The sequence below is a fragment of the Tupaia chinensis genome, unplaced genomic scaffold (genome assembly GCF_000334495.1).
Source record: "Tupaia chinensis unplaced genomic scaffold, TupChi_1.0 Scaffold000054_1, whole genome shotgun sequence".
NCBI lineage: Eukaryota > Metazoa > Chordata > Mammalia > Scandentia > Tupaiidae > Tupaia > Tupaia belangeri.
This window is the reverse complement of record NW_006159512.1, coordinates 8,170,932-8,187,178: the sequence shown is the minus strand read 5'-3', so window position 1 is coordinate 8,187,178 and position 16,247 is coordinate 8,170,932. Positions and strand designations below refer to the sequence as shown.

The following is a 16,247-nucleotide window of genomic DNA, read 5'->3' as shown; positions in this document are numbered from 1 at the left end:
AACCTCTGAAAAATGTTATGACCTCTACCACTACACCAAGCATTATCATTTTGAGGGCCGGGGGGGCGGGGGGAAGAGGTTTTCACTATAGGGTGCATGCACTCACCAGAGAGACAGATAGACAAACAGCAAGAAATCACCCCTCAGGTGGGATGGCCATGCTGCAATCCTTTCTCCTCCATTTCTTCTTGGGATCTTGGGCATGCATGCACACATGCCTGGCTTGAGTTTAAGCTGCTTGGTCTGGACTTAAACTGCAGTCGACTACATGGTAATCCAGTGACATAACCATTATGCGAACTTCTGGTCCCGTATTATCATTTCTTACCTAGATTTTGGCCAAACTCTCTCAACTAGTCATCCTGATTCCTCCCTTGAGTGATCATGTTCAAAGCTGATGTCAGATGGTGTCATTTCTCTGCTCAAAACTGTCTACTGGCCTTCATTTTGCTTGTAAGAGAAGTCTGGTGTATTTACCATGGCCTCTTGATCGTGCTCCTGGCTACCTCTGACCTCATCTCCTATCAGTTTCCCTCATTCTCTTCTAACCACCCTGGCTGCCTTGACATCCCTCAGACAGACCACACATGCTCCTACCTCAGGGCCTTGGGACTTCCTGTTCCTCTTCTCCGTGGTGTGCTGGGCAATGTTTAACAATTGGCCCTATTTTGTTAACCAGGGGAGAGGAAAGGGGAGAGCCTGATTTGTAACATTTGCAGATATCTGTGTGTATATACACTTGTCAAGGCCAATTTCAAGCTACCAATCTGACTTCACGGAACAGGAAGTGGGGAAGAGGGTTATGCAATCAGAACAAATGCAGGTCAAGACCAGTATACCGCTGCCTTTTGCCAAAACTTCCTCATACCCATCTCATGGCCGGCTGGCTCACTTCCTCAAGTCTTTTCTTAATATCTTTTTAAAGATTATTTATTTTTAATTTATTATCATTATTCTTCATTTTGACCAGAGAGAGAGACAGAGAGAAAGAGAGAGTGAGAAAGCAAGCCACCACCAGGTCCAGTACCTGAACCATTGCTGCCCATGTGGGAGCCAGCACTTCAACCACCACACCACCTGCCAGCCCCCTTAATATCTTATTAAATATCTTATTAGAGGGAGCCAGCAGGTGGCATGGTGGTGAAGGCATTGGACTCCCACATAGCTGATGACAGTTTGAGTCCCAGACCTGGTGGTTTGCTTTCTCACTCTCTCACTTTCTGCCTCTCTCTGGTTAGTACGTGTGACCTATAGCAAATTAAAAAACAATAATAATACAATTAAATAAGTAATTCATAAAATGTCTTATTAGAGACACTTGGACTGACTGCTCCTTCTAAGACAGCACAGTGGCAGCAGTCACACTGCATCTGCTGTCGTCCTTTATATCCCGTATTCTGCATTCCTTTTTCCCCTAGCTCTTATCACCACCTGACATGCATTCACCTGAACAGGTGCGTTTTTGTTCCCTCCTGTGTCCCAGGTGCCAAATATGTAGGAGCCCAATAAACATTTGCTTCCAGATAGAAAGGTTAAGTAACCTGCTCAAGTCACATGGCTACTGGGTAGTATATTCAAACAATAAGGCTGGTGATCTTAACCAAGCGGAGGTAGCTTTTATTCCCAATGCCTAAGTCAGGGCCTGGGTAGTGAACAGCAGGCACACGCTGAGTATTTATCAAACTAAAAGAAAAAAAAAAGCAGAATGGACAGTATGTGTAAGAGCTTTGGTGGAGGTTGCTAGAGCCAGGGTAGGGAACCAAGTTCAGTCCCCCATACCTGCTCTCCAGGAAGATAAAGCTGTCGAGGGGACCCGGGCTAGGAGGAGGCTATGAGGGATGACAAATAAGGCATGAAATGTGATAGATAAGCAATACCAGTATACCAATAATGCCCGAGTGGAATTTTTAATGATTAAATAATAACCAATTATGTACAATATATATAAAACAGAAGGTAAGTCTCAATTATAATCTCTCCTCACAGAAATAACCTAAATATAGGAGGTTATTCCAGACTTTTTCTAAGAACACATCTACTTTTTCAAAACAGGATTAGTATAATACCGTATATAACTTTGTTATCTGCTTTTTAAATGAACAATATGTTATAAGCATTTATGTCAACAAAAACTCCTCTGCATAGTTCGATGGCTTTAATTTCACTTGTTCTCTATTCTTGGATATTTAGATTTGCTTTTTGTTATATTAAATGTCATAATAAATCTTATATATGAATTTGTGACCAAAGCTATACAATTTCATTCCTAGAAGTGGAATTCCTGAGTGAAAAGGTACCGTGATCTATCACCTCACCAACAGTTCCCCTAAATCTTTGCCACTGTCATGTATTAATATCGTTCTTACAGCATCGTCTGCGACAGGACCAGCCCTAACAAATTAATTTCTTACAAAATCCTATTTTGGAGTTATGTTATCCCCCACTTTATAGATGGAGAAACAGATAGGCAGCTGGGCTGGAGCTTCAGACAGCTTCAGAGCCTGTGCTCTGAAGAGACCAGAGACCAGAGCACACGACAGCGAGGTGTGGCTGACTGGGTTTGAACTTGGCCCCTCCTTTACATTACCTTGTGATCAGGCCCTGGGAACTTGCCTAGCATCTCTACGGCAGCTTTCTCATCTGTATAAAGTGTATAAACACATAGTATCTCATTCGGTGATTTTTTTTTAATAAGGACATTTATTCTGACACAGAACAAGCAGCCCTGGGACAGTATGTGGTGTGGTGGTTAAGGCACTGGACTCCAACATGGCCAACTGCAGTTCAAGTCCCAGACCTGGCTGCTTAAAATTCATGGCAGGCACGCCCCAAACCCCAGGAGAATGGAGAAGGTACTAAGATGTGGCCATCCCCCAGGGGATGATTTCTCACTTTCCCTTGCACTGTATTTCTCTGGCAAGCATACGTCCTAGACGCCCTATGGAAAAAACAATAAAAAAAAAAAAAAAAAAAAAAAAAGAGCCCAGGGATAATACTGCAGTGTGCCAGGTTACTGGATGCAGTGACTCAACCATGTCCTTTGCTTCCCTTGCTATCCTGGGTGTGCCGACCTGACCTTTCAGAGGTGGCTCCATTCATGCTATGAGACAGTTCAGAAACTGTACCCCATCCTAAGATGTCCAGTTCTTTCTTATAAAAGTAGAAAGGAACCGTATCTTCCTGTGCCCTTTGTTTAAATTTGCTGTAAGGCAGGTGCGCTCGCCAGAGACAAAGTGAGAAAACACTGCCAGGAAGGATGGTCATGCCACAGTCCCTTCTCCTCCATGTTCCTCTTGGGATTTTGAGCATGTGTACACAAGACACACACACACACACACACACGGTGTTTTCTTCAAGCTGACAGGTCCAGGACTAGAACCACGTTGGCCATAGGAGATCCGACAGCCTTAACTATTGCACCACTAGCTGGCCTTGTGTCTTTTTTTTTGAGAGAGATTTTTGCTATAGGGCACGTGTGATTGCCGGAGAGAGAGACAGAGATAGTAAGTGGGAAATCACCCCTCAGGGGGTGTTTGCCATGCTGTAATCTTTTCTCCTCTTGAGATTTTGAGCACACGTGTGTCTGTGCACACACACACACACACACACACACACACACCATGAGTTTTAAGCCATTGGGTCCAGGACTCAAACTGCAGCTTGACTACATGGGAATCCAGCGATGTAACCATTATGCCATGTGCTGGTCCTTGGGCCTCCTTTTTAAGAATGACACTTTCCTTCCTAAAAGTCTAACAGATTTTCCTCTGGCTTCAAAAGGGAGGGCTCACACCATATTCCCAGTCTCAAACCTAGAGTTGGCAAGTTTTCCAGGAACAGACGGTAAGAAGTCAGCCACCAAGATTCCAACATGAAACCTTAGAGAAAAGTCTCTAAATCCTATGTATCCTGTCTTTTTTCATCTGGATTTTCAAATGGCATTGTGAACTGATGTGTAAGCTGTATTAGTTTATTGACACAAAAGAAGAAAGAAGGCAGTTGATGTAATAGACATTTACTGTGTTATTTATTCCAACAGAGTACCTGCTAGGCACTGGGGGAAATAGAATGAGAGAAAGACACCACCTCTCATTCTTGCCTTTCTTACCAGAGTTGTGATATGGGCGTTAGTAACACAAAATACTCAGCAAGGCAGTTCTTAAAATGAGTACCCTATGCAACATACAATTAAAATATCACAGTGATCTATTCAGAATGGAATTTTTTGTTTCAAAGACCATTACTCCTAGTTTTCTGATTTGTAACTGTCAAGGAGCTGTAAAGGATGGCTCTCCATGGGTCTGAAGAGAACACTTCCTTAATCTTAGCAGGAATAGAACTGTTCCCCAAATGGCTGCCACCATCTCACACCTGAGCGTCAGTCACAGGAAGAATGAGCACTGGGTCACACCACCCAAGACACATTAGTGATTTACCTTCCACAGGCTGTGGGACACACAGAGGTTTTACTAAAGGTACAAGCTACATACAGTAAAGAGCGTAAGTGTTCACTGTACCAGCTGATGAATTTTACGTATCTGGGTGATGGTGACTCTTAAATGTTAAACAGGACAGTGCCTAGGACACAGAGAGCGTGCAGGGAGCTCTCGGCACTGTTTCATTTGCCAGTTTGCTGGGTAAAGAATACTACCCATGATCTTAGCCAAAGGCCAAGAAGTGATAAGAAAATAATCATTTCATTTGCATTTCTTTGATAAATGGGGGTAAACTCATGAATTACTTATTCATAGTCTATGGCCTTGTCACTATCGACATTAGTCGTTTTTTTACTAATTTGTAAGAGCCATTATATATTAATGACACAGTCTCTGTCCTATGCTTCAAATATTTTTCTCCCAGTTTTCCCTGAATTTTAAACTTTCTTTGCAATCCAATACTTTTAAATATTTATGTGGATAAATTTTTGGCTCTTTTCCTTTGTGATTTTAGGCTTTGATATTGTACTGAAAAAAATTTAAAAATTTCCTGACTATATTTTTAAATGTGGTCTCGTATTTTAATATGGAACCATTATAATTTTATTTTTAAAATTTTAAATCTTTAATCTCCATATCATTTATCTTGGCACATGATAAAAGGCTACAATCTAATCTTGTCTGACAGAGCCAGTTCTGACATTGTTTATGAATTATTCATCCATTTTATACTTACTTGGAATAACATCATATATTATGTTCTTTTTTCTTTTATAGCTCTTAAGATTGTCCAGAGACCTGAATCTAGCTGACTCCCTTAACAATATAGGAAGTCTGGGGCTGGTAGGTGGCATGATGTTTGATGGTGCTGGATTCCCACATGGCCAACCATAGTTCAAATCTTGGACCTGGCAGCTTGCTTTCTCATTTTCATCTCTCTCTCTCTCTCTTTCACTCTGTTCCTATTTGGTCAAATTAAAATAAATAAATAGCAAAATAATAGTTAAATAAAATAATCCTTAAAAAAAACCAGGAAGCCTTGTTATCCTATATGATATAGCCATAGCAGGAAAGAATATAAAAATTTTTACATACAAGCATCTATTCTAGACCAACTAGTCTCTTCTACAGATCACTATTTTCAACTTGGATGATTCAGTGTTTCTTGTGAAGTTTTACCTTCACAGTCCCTGCCTGGTGAAATTTCCCATATCTTAAGTATCCTGTAGGGCTTCATCCATCCACTGTTAACTCACTGCTTACCACTATCGGTGCCTACCCTGCACCATACACTATGCTGGGCAGTAAAACAGACAAATGCGATCTTCACACAATGTAGCATAGTATCCAGAGGAAGGCAATCTTGCACTGACAGTTTGTCACAACTGTATTTGGCACTGTCACCATGAACACTTAGAAAATCTCGTGAGGTAGAAACTAACCACCCTTTTACAGCTTTGATTGCTTGCAGGAACCAAGAATTTAAAAGACCAAACTGCGGAGCCAACTTAAACCAGGTGGCAACGGGGTATCAAGCGCAAATTGAGAAGTGTGCAAAAGGTGCTGGATGCCAAAAAAGGAGGTTCTATATGCAAAAAGAGGGGGCTGAATCATGCTCCAGGAGTCTCTTCCCATTTTGTGATGACAGCTTCCTTCCTATAAAAGTGACAGCTTAACTAACTCCTCCAGAAGGTGCCTCCAGAGTGTAAGCTCCCACTTCCACATTCTTTGGTCAAAGAACAAAGTTTTGACCAGCTATACAGAACCAGGTCCCATTCGATTGGCGTGAGTGACACCAGGCAGAAAACGACATCCTGGGTTCTCCTGACCCGTGTGGTCAGTGTCAGTACTACAAAGGACAGCGCATACTCTTCTCAGCTGGTAAATCTTGTTTCCAGATCTGTTTGTTTCTTTTCAAATTCAGTGAGGCTCAGCCCAGGAAAATGGATTCTAATTTCCACTAAGGAAGACCAGGGTGGACTATGAGAATTATAAGCAGAGTATTTATAAGACACCTCAAGTTAACATGAGGAGTTAAGACAGAATAAAATTTAAAGAGAACCAGGACCAGCAGATGGTGTAATGGCTGTTGCTGGGCTCCCATGTAGTTGATTACGGTTCAAGTCCTGGACCTGGTGGCTTAAACTCACACTGGGCACGTGTGCATGAGTGTCCAAGAACCTAAGAAGAAAATGGAGGAGAAGGAATTGCGGTGTGGCCATCACCCCAAAGAGGGGGGTGATGTCTCGCTTTCTGTCTCTCTGCCTTTCTGGCGAGCGCACACGCCCTATAGCAAAAACCTCTCCAAAAAAAATTCAAAGAGAACCTGAAAACACTGGGAGACAAAGCTCTAAAGACCCAGAGACAGTCCTTAAATTCTTAGTTCTCTTTCCTGAGAAAAAGTCAGGACCATGATAGATGAGATCTCATTTAAGTAGAAGATCAAGAATGAAACAGAGAGGCTAGTTAAGGTGGTTAAGGTACTGGATTCCCACATGGCTGGCCATGGTTTGAGTATCGGACCTATCTTCTTGAAACATCACAACAAATATAACGATTATTAAAAAATAAAAAAGAATGAAACAGAAATGACTGCAGGCAGGATCACCATGACTTCTGAAAGGGAAAAGCAGCCACTGTCTCTCTGTGCTGGGCCCTTCTGCTTTTGCCTGTGACGTCCCCATGCTCTATATGTGATAGGTTCAAACTATGAGCACACATAGGACTGTTTTTATAGCTGAGATCAAAGTTTGCTTTATGGAAAAAAGAAGCAAAGTAAACACTATTTTCCCAGCCAGTACATTCTATAGACACTATGTGGCTGCAGAGTCACGAGTGGTGATCACAACAGAGTGTTACCTAGATGTCATCTAGCTCAAATAATCCTTTTCTTGGTAAAACAGTTTCTTTCTCAAAAAAGTTTCCCTCACTGAACCCATTTTGCTAGTGAGAAAGAAATCAGATTTTACAGTAACTGTTATTTTATCAAAAAGGGTAATTTAAAATAAAAACAAACTGGTAATTTGTATTTTTACTTTTAAATACATTTAATATTTCTGAAATCTATGCTAAAAAAAAAAAAAAGATTAACTCGCCACCATGCAAAGTTAAGCTTTTTAAATACTAAATCTCTCTAGCCTGAGACCAAACATCAGTCTACCACTGAAAAGACAATCAAATCCACTAAAAGCTAGCTTTTGGTTTCTCTGAGAAACAAAATACCTCCCATGTTAAATTACACAGAAGCCATTAGCCTGAGGCTAACTCAGTACTCTTGAGTTCCTACCTAACAAACCTTCCTTAGTACATAAACAAACTGAAACCTACTAGTTTTACCAAACACGAACAGCTGAGCTTCAGCCCTCAGGGGCAGCTAACTGATCAAACTAAGTCCAAATAAGCAAATACCCAATCACAACCAATTAAGATTTTTCCATACTTCCAGGTCCAGCCTAGAAAAGCACACTGCCCATGCTGGAGAGCTCTCTGAACCCATTGGTGGGGGTGTTACCTCTTTGATAAACTGTACTTCGCTGAGATGAGTTCTGTCAACAGTGATTTATCTATGGCCCAGCCTAGGTGGTACAGAAGATTGAATACTGGACTATAGGACTGGAAGTCATGTGGCCAAATACCAGTTCAGATACCAGACTGTCTCCCTGGAACACACCAGAGTGTATGTGGGCAGCTAAGATCCTGAGGTGCTGGAGGCCTGGGGAAAGGGCATCGTGGAATGACGGGAGCATCGAGTGTGTTCTATTCCTTTTTCTTGCATTTGCATGCACATGCACTCTACCATGAATAACAATTTTAACTTAAGGAGCAGACCTCCAACAACGCCCAGGAGTACTATCTGAACATGCAAAGGTACTGGCAGAGCCCGCTGTGCCCACAGCAACTGGAGGTTGCAGGTGTTTCCTAGCCAGTTCAAGCTCAGTGGATTTGCCTTCTGACCTCTACAACTTATTTGAGAAACTCTTTCTGGACAGAATCCATACAAAATTAGATTTTTTAAATGAAACTAGCCTGAAGTCCTTAGGTAGATAAGGTTAGAAGACAGGAAATCATAGGTTCATTTGACTCCAATAAGTCTAAAACTCCTCTGTCTGGAACTCCAGTCAATTTCATGTTTAAAAACTATGGATTTGACATGCCATGATCCCCTTCTTCCCTTCCTCCAGTCTCTTGGATCTTGGGCACTTACACAGGTGCCCAGCATGTTTCAGGCTGACTGGATCAGGATTTCAAACTGTAGTCACCACATGGGATCTGGACTCAGGTTGATTCCAAACCTCATGAATAACTTTGAGGGCTTCAGCATTTCAGTGGAAGGAGTAACTGCAGATGTGATAGAAACAGCAAGAGAACTAAAACTAGAATTAAAAGTGTGTGGGAAAATGCACATCAGCGAGTCTGAGAGACCATTTTCATGAGTCTCTTACTATTGCCATCTTAGGCTCAGAGAGCAAACAATTACAAAGGCCACAATTGGCTCCCCTCCAAAAACCTGACCTTCAAACCCATACTCTGATTGGCCACTTCCCATAGCAAATCAGTGAGCTTAGAATCCCTCAGATTTGCATATCCAGCACCTCATGATTGGTCCACAAAGCAACCAATCATAACCCACCTTTTACTATGCTTCATTCAACCAATCACATCCCACCAACATGTATATAACCATGATCCCTGGCCCATAATCGCCAGACGACCCTGAAGAGCTGTGACACCATGTCGTCTCTGGACGACCCTGAGCTATGACACCGCGTCATCTCCGGATGACCCTGAGCTGTGACACCGTGTCTCCGGATGACCCTGAACTATGACACTGCATCGTCTCCGGATGACCCTGAAGAGTTGTAACACTGTGTCGTCTCCGTGCTGCCCACAATAAAGAGATGACCCTGAAGAGGGAACCAGCAGTTAGCGTAATGGCTATGTCGTTGGACTCCCACGTAGTCGACCGCGGTTCGTGTCCCGGACCCGGTGGCTTAAAACTCACGCCGGGCGCGTGTGCGTGCGTGCCCAAGATCCCGAGAGGAGAATGGAGGAGAAGGGATTGCGGCGTGACCATCCCCCCTGGGGGGTGATTTCTCGCTTTCTGTCTCTATGTCTCTCTCTGTCTGTCTGGCGAGCGCACGCGCCCTACAGTGAAAATCTCTCCAAAAAAAAAAAGAGATGACCCTGAAGAGACACTGCGTCGTCTCCATGCTGTGACAGTGCGTCGTTCGTCCTGTCTCTCACTCCTTCCCTCAGGAAACCTGTTCGACTGTCCTGCGGGCTGGGACACGTGGTGTCCAGACATGGTCCTGAGTACAAAGGATCCAGTGAAGAGCTCCTGAGGAAGGCTCCAGTGCAGAGCAACCCAGAAAAGCCGGTGGAAAACAGAGGGACGAAGAGAAGATGTCCTGGTAAGTATTATGTTTTATTTTAAGTACAGGTAATAATGGGACAAAAGCTTAGTCAGCACGAAATATCCGTTCAGAGCTTAATAGAAGCCCTTGCCGTTATGCTCATTAAAGGAGAGCAGATCATGCAAAATGATCAACCCCAGGAGGAGACTATAGCTACCTCAGATCTAACCAAGGATTCTAAAATTGAAAAAAAAAAAAAACAGGGAGAGGATCTTATTTCCGTAGATAGTGAAGAAGAAGTTAAAAGCCCCGAAAGCAAGACAAAACCCAAAAAATCTAAAAATCTAAAAAAGTAAAACAACCTTAAGGCTCTACAAGAGCCAAAGAAAAACAAGTCATCATCTAGTTCAGAGGACGAAATCTTAGAGGCCAAGGCTGACAAATGCAATAATCCAAAATGGCCTCTCGGACTCACTGATGTGCAGTTTCCCACAAAAGTGAAGCCTCAAGATGTGACTGAATTGCTGCAATTTCATAATAAAACTTTTAACAGACGAGACACTGTTTCTTAGGGATAAACACAGAAAGTGATCTCCTGAGATGGAATCTACTCCTAGTGAAGATACTGTGAACACTGTGGAAATGAAAAGATGATATAGTGAAGAAACTTCTCAAAGAAAAGGAACTCATGGGACCAGATGGCATAATGGTTACATTGCTGGACTCTCACATAGTAGACCACAGTTTGAGTCTGTCCTGGTCACTTAAAACTCATGCCAGGTACAAAGGCATGCATGTCCAAGATCCTGAGCAGTGAATGGAGAAGGGACTGCAGTGTGGCCATCCCTCCTGGGGAGGATTTCTCATTTTCTGTCTCTCTGGTGAGCACGTGTACCCTATAGCAAAAATCTCTCTTAAGAAAAGAAAGAGAAGGAAAGAGAAAGAGAACAAAGAATGTATTTGCAGGAGTAGCTAAGAGTTGCTCTGCAGGCATCCTAAGTTGTGGATGGATAGCAAGCTTGGCTTTTATGAGGTTTTATAATCTTTGTCTCTTCCAGTGGGTCTCTAGGTTACTATGACTTTTGTTTCCAGGCTAATGACAAAAATGGATACCTCTTTAAACAAGACCATTCTACAGCAATGCATTGTCGGTCACTCCCTGAACAAATTCTATGACCAACTGGACTCAAATACTGCTCAACTGTCTATACTGCCTAAACTTGGACTTCCGTTAGTTCACTAGGGGCTCTTCTCAAGACCTACACTTCAGTTTTCTGGTATTTTATTCTTGAGAGTCATAACAGTAGTCTCCCTGCTGTGCTATGTCCTCTCATGAATCTTAAACGTTCATATGCAGCCACCTTCTGTGTGTGAAACAGTCTCATTTGTGAATGACCTGACATAGTTAGTGACTTGTGAATTCCACACAAAGACAGAACAAGTCCATCATGACTGTCACAGTAACATTAATGCCCAAGGTTCTAGTCAGTCACTTGAGATTGAAATGCTGACCAAAATGGGGATATTATGAAATTATATAAGCCACTGTTAACCACAACCTAACTTAGTACACATAACACACTGAGACCAAACTTAGAAGTATACTTTTGTAAGAGTTGAGTTTTAGCCAATCACAAGAAGCCAAGCTTCAGCAAATCATAGGCAGCCAAGTGATCAGACCATGCCGAAACAACACAAAGGCCCTGCTGTAACCAATCACAATGTGTGTCTTTTACTGGGGTGTTCAGCCTATAAAAGTTTGCTGCCTACACTGCAGAGTGGAGCTCTCTGAACCCTTTTCCATTTTAAATCCTGCTGGATTTATAAACCATTCTTCGCTTAAATAAACTCTGATAAATTAGATTTGTCTCAAGTTTTTCAAACATTTAAAAGTACCATAGTTACCTGAAATGTACAAATAATGAACCACATTCTTTTTCACAGAATTAGCAGGCATATATCACCTGTTTGTTTTTCAGATCATTTATTTTACTGCTTCTTTTTTTTACTTGCTGGACTGTCCAAAACTTCAATCTTGCCTTTTCCACCTTGTGAGTTAGGAAGTTTAATGTTATCTATGGTGACTTCACCAGCGATGCTGTCATCTTCATCCTCGGATTCTGAACTGTCCTCTGAACTGTCTTGTGAACTCTCTTCTGAACTGTCCTCTTCTTTTGAATCTGACTGATTCATCTCAAACAACGCCACATCCTGCAAAAAGTATGAGGAGGGGGACCAGCAGTTAGCGTAATGGCTATGTCGCTGGACTCCCATGTAGTCGACCGTGGTTCGCGTCCCAGACCCGGTGGCTTAAAACTCACGCCGGGCGCATGTGCATGCGTGCCCAAGATCCCGAGAGAATGGAGGAGAAAGGATTGCGGCGTGGCCATCCCCCCTGGGGGGTGATTTCTTGCTCTCTGTCTCTCTCTGTCTGTCTGGCGAGTGCACGCGCCCTATAGCAAAAAAAAAAAAAAAAAACAAAAAACACAACTCTCAAAAAAAAAAAAAAAAGGTATGAGGCAGGGAATCTATTTCAAGGCATTTCTCGGAACAGTAGTAATTTGACAACACTGGGAACAACCAACATTTAGCACAAATATTGAAGTGTAAAGGGCAAGAAATGTTTTTAATATGGCATGGCACTTTTATGCTTTTGGTTGTCTAGTTGCCAGGGCCCACTATAATGAAGATTTGCATTCACTACAAGCTTAAAAAGTCTCCTGCAGCCTGAGTCTATATATCCTGAACATAGTCAATAACATCCACTCAACAGTCAGGTGCCATACTACGTATTGGAGACTCAACAACACAAAATCAAAACAAAATTCTTCATGATATCTATGTTTTTGAGCAGAGACCAGCAAACTACAACCTGTAGGCCAAATTGTTCCCACTTTTGTTTTTGTTCAGCTTTTGTTCAGCTCATGAACTAGAATGGCTTTTACTTTTTCATTTAATTTTATTTTTAGCTTTTGGCCATAGGGCGTGTGTGCTCGCTAGAGAGACAAACAAAGAGAGGGAAAGTGAGAACTTACCCCCCCCCCGAGGGGGATGGCCACATCACAATCCCTTCTCCATTTCCTCTTGGAATCAGGGGCATGCACACACAAGCCTGGGATCATTTTTAAGCTTCTGGGTCCAGGACTTGAACCTTAGTCAGCAATGTGGGGCCACTACACCACCTGCTTGTCCCAGCTTTTACATGTCTAAGTGGTAAGAAAAAATAATCTAAATAAGAATATTACTTATTTTGTGAAATGTGAGGATTATATGAAGCTAATATCTCAGGATCCATAAATAAACTGTATAAATCTTGCTTATTTGCATATATATTATAGATGGCCACTCTCACACTGGGAGAGCAGAGCTGAGTAGTTACCACACAGACGTAGGTGACAAAACACAGTAGTAATATTACTGAATGAAACAAAAACAAAGTTTAGTTACCATCTGTACGACTTTTCCAAGAGTCCCATCAATATTTTCAATATTGAAACTACCAGGTGGTGCAGCTGCCATTTCTTTTCTTAGCTTTTCATTTGCCTGAGCCATCTGTGGGAGAAAGGTCTGTACTTGGTCTAATACTATGGAGAGAAAACATATCAATATTTAGGTTAGTAAATCCTCAAATCTAGAATTTCCTATAAAATATGAATTGAGAAGTAATAATGACAACAATAAATCTTTCCAGTTTCCCCCATTTTAAAAACCTCCAGCCTCTTCTGAATTCTTAAAGCAGTAGGATTACACAAATCAGCAATCATTTCTCAAATGGTTTATTTGTGTTCCTAATAAATCCCCAGAACTATAAACTTCTGCAAGGCTGGCACTTGACAAATAGTAAGGAGGCAGTACTACAGCTTAACAGTTAACTGTACCACCTTGAGATTTTAGCCAGATACTTCTGTGATACTATAGGAAAGCGTATGCTAAATCTTAAAGCTAAGCCAGTTACAGTTCTTATTAAATAAAACAAAATCCAACATATACTACAAAATCCAAACTATCTAGCATCAAATAAAAAATTACCAAACTCATAATAAGCAGAAAAACAGTCCATACAGTAGGAAAAAGCAAGAGAAATAGATCCAGAAATTACACAGATGATAGAATAAGTAATAAGAATGTTAAAATAGCCCTTATACTCCAAATATTCAAGAAAGCAAAACACAAACATAATGAAGAGAGAAATGAAAGAAATTGTCTCAGATTTAAACTGTGGCATGAAGACCCTGTCTGAGATCTTGCCTCCCATCTTCTCTCTCATAAAGGAAATAAACTTTAAAAAAAAAAAAAAAAGGCTGAAAACTTCCCAAATTTGACCAAAACTATAAACCCAGAGATCCACAGAAGTTCAACAAACCCCAAGCTCAAGAATCGCAAAACCACTGGGCTCATCACCATCAAGTGGGCAAAAACTAGTGCTAAAAAAATCTTGGGACCAACAGATGGCATAATAGTTACATCATTGAACTCCCATTAGTCAACCGCAGTTTGGGTCCTGGACCTAGTGGCTTAAAACTCATACTGGGCGCATGTATATGTATACGTGCTCAAAATCCCAAGGGGAGAATTTAGGAGGGATTTTAGAGTGTCCATCCTCGCTGAGGGGTGATTTCTCACTTTCTGCCTCTCTGGTGAGTACATGCACCCTATAGAAAAAAAATCTCTTTAAAAAAAAAAAAATCTTGGGAACCAGCAGTTAGTGTAATGGCTATGTCGCTGGACTCCCACATAGTCGACCATGGTTCGCGTCCCAGACCCGGTGGTTTAAAACTCACGCCAGGCGTGTGTGCGTGCATGCCCAAGATCCTGAGAGGAGAATAGAGGAGGAGGGATTGCAGCGTGACCATCCCCCCTGGGGGGTGATTTCTCGCTTTCTGTCTCTATGTCTCTCTCTGTCTGTCTGGCGAGCGCACACGCCCTTTAGCAAAAAAACTCTCAAAAAAAAAAAAAATTCTTAAAAGTAGCCAGAGAGGGACCATTAAATGACATAATAGTTACACTGCTGGACTCCACATGGCTGACCACTGTTTAAGTCTTGGATCCAATGACTTCAAACTCATGTTGGGGGAAACCAGCAGTTAGCGTAATGGCTATGTCACTGGACTCCCACGTAGTCGACCGTGGTTCGCGTCTCGGACCCGGTGGCTTAAATCTCACGCCGGGCGCATGTGCGTGCGTGCCCAAGATCCCGAGAGGAGAAGGGATTGCGGCGTGACCATCCCCCCTGGGGGGTGATTTCTCACTTTCTGTCTCTATGTCTCTCTCTGTCTGTCTGGCGAGCGCACGCACCCTATAGCGAAAACCTCTCCAAAAAAAAAAAAAAAAACTCATGTTTGCGTGTGCTCAAAAGCCTGAGAGAATGGAGGAGAACGGACTACAGCATGGTCATCCACCCTGGGGAGAGAATTCTCACTTTCTGTCTTTCTCTCTGGCAAGCGCATGCACCCTATAGCAAAAATCTCTCTTAAAAAAAAAAAAAGCCAGGAGAGGAAAAGGAACAGGTCATCAAAAGACACCTTCATGGCTCCTGAGAACTAGTGATTTCAAAGGAGTAAGAGAAATGAAGATTTTCACTGGTAACTCAGCCTCCAGCTCACAAACTTGAGTGACGCTCAGACTGAACTTCAAGTTTGGAAGAAACACAACGTCCATCAGATGACTAGAAATCACCGCAGGACCACAAAAAATATGGGAAAGCAAGAAAATACTTCTTCTCCAAGGGAAAGGAATAACTCCTCTTCATCCATAGACAGTTCAATGGAAAGCATGGAAAAGTCTGATAAAGAATTTAGGACATTCATAATGGCAAAGCTAACAGAGATGCAAGGGAAGAGAGACAATGAACTGCAGAAGAGAAAAGAAAAAGGATCTGACGAGTTCCAGGAGGTGAGGAAATTCCACCAAGTTCTAAAAGAGGAATTACACACTTTACAAAAGAATCAAATGGAACTGTTAGAGATGAAGGCTATAATACAGGAAGTCAAAATCTCCCTTGAAAGTATTAAAAGCAGACTAGATCATACAGAAAAAAATCTCAGATGTAGAAGAGAAAATCGCTGGCCTAGAAAAATCCTCCATGAAGACTGAGAAAATTACCCAAAAGTTTGAGAATATATGAGAAGTACTAGATACCATCATCCAAACATCCAGATAACTGGCATCCCAGAAGGTGAATAGACTCATAAGGGCATTGATAATCTATTCCATGAAATCCTGCAAGAAAACTTTCCAAACCTAGAGAGGCACTCAAAGATCCAGTCTCAAAAAATACAAAGGACCCCAAATAGAATCAACCCAAGAAGATCTTCTCCAAGACACATTATAGCCAGACTGACCAAAACCACAGACAAAGACAAGATACTAAGATTAGGAAGAAAGAAACGGCAAGTTACCTACAAAGGATATCAAGTCAGACTAACAGCAGACCTCTCATCGGAAACAATGCAAGCAA

General features: G+C 41.9%; 1 protein-coding gene across 1 annotated transcript in view; it reads right to left on the bottom strand.

Annotated features, from left to right (window-relative positions):
• Positions 1-11,721: 11,721 nt before the first annotated feature.
• The window catches only part of NOPCHAP1 (NOP protein chaperone 1), a 10,607-nt gene continuing 6,081 nt past the window's right edge, over positions 11,722-16,247 (bottom strand). The window contains exons 3-4 of the mRNA XM_006141431.3: positions 13,238-13,374; positions 11,722-12,001 (exon numbers count right to left, since the gene is read on the bottom strand). Of these exons, the coding sequence (XP_006141493.1) occupies positions 11,780-12,001; positions 13,238-13,374 (359 nt within the window). The 3' untranslated portion in view covers positions 11,722-11,779. The remainder of the gene's footprint in view (positions 12,002-13,237; positions 13,375-16,247) is intronic.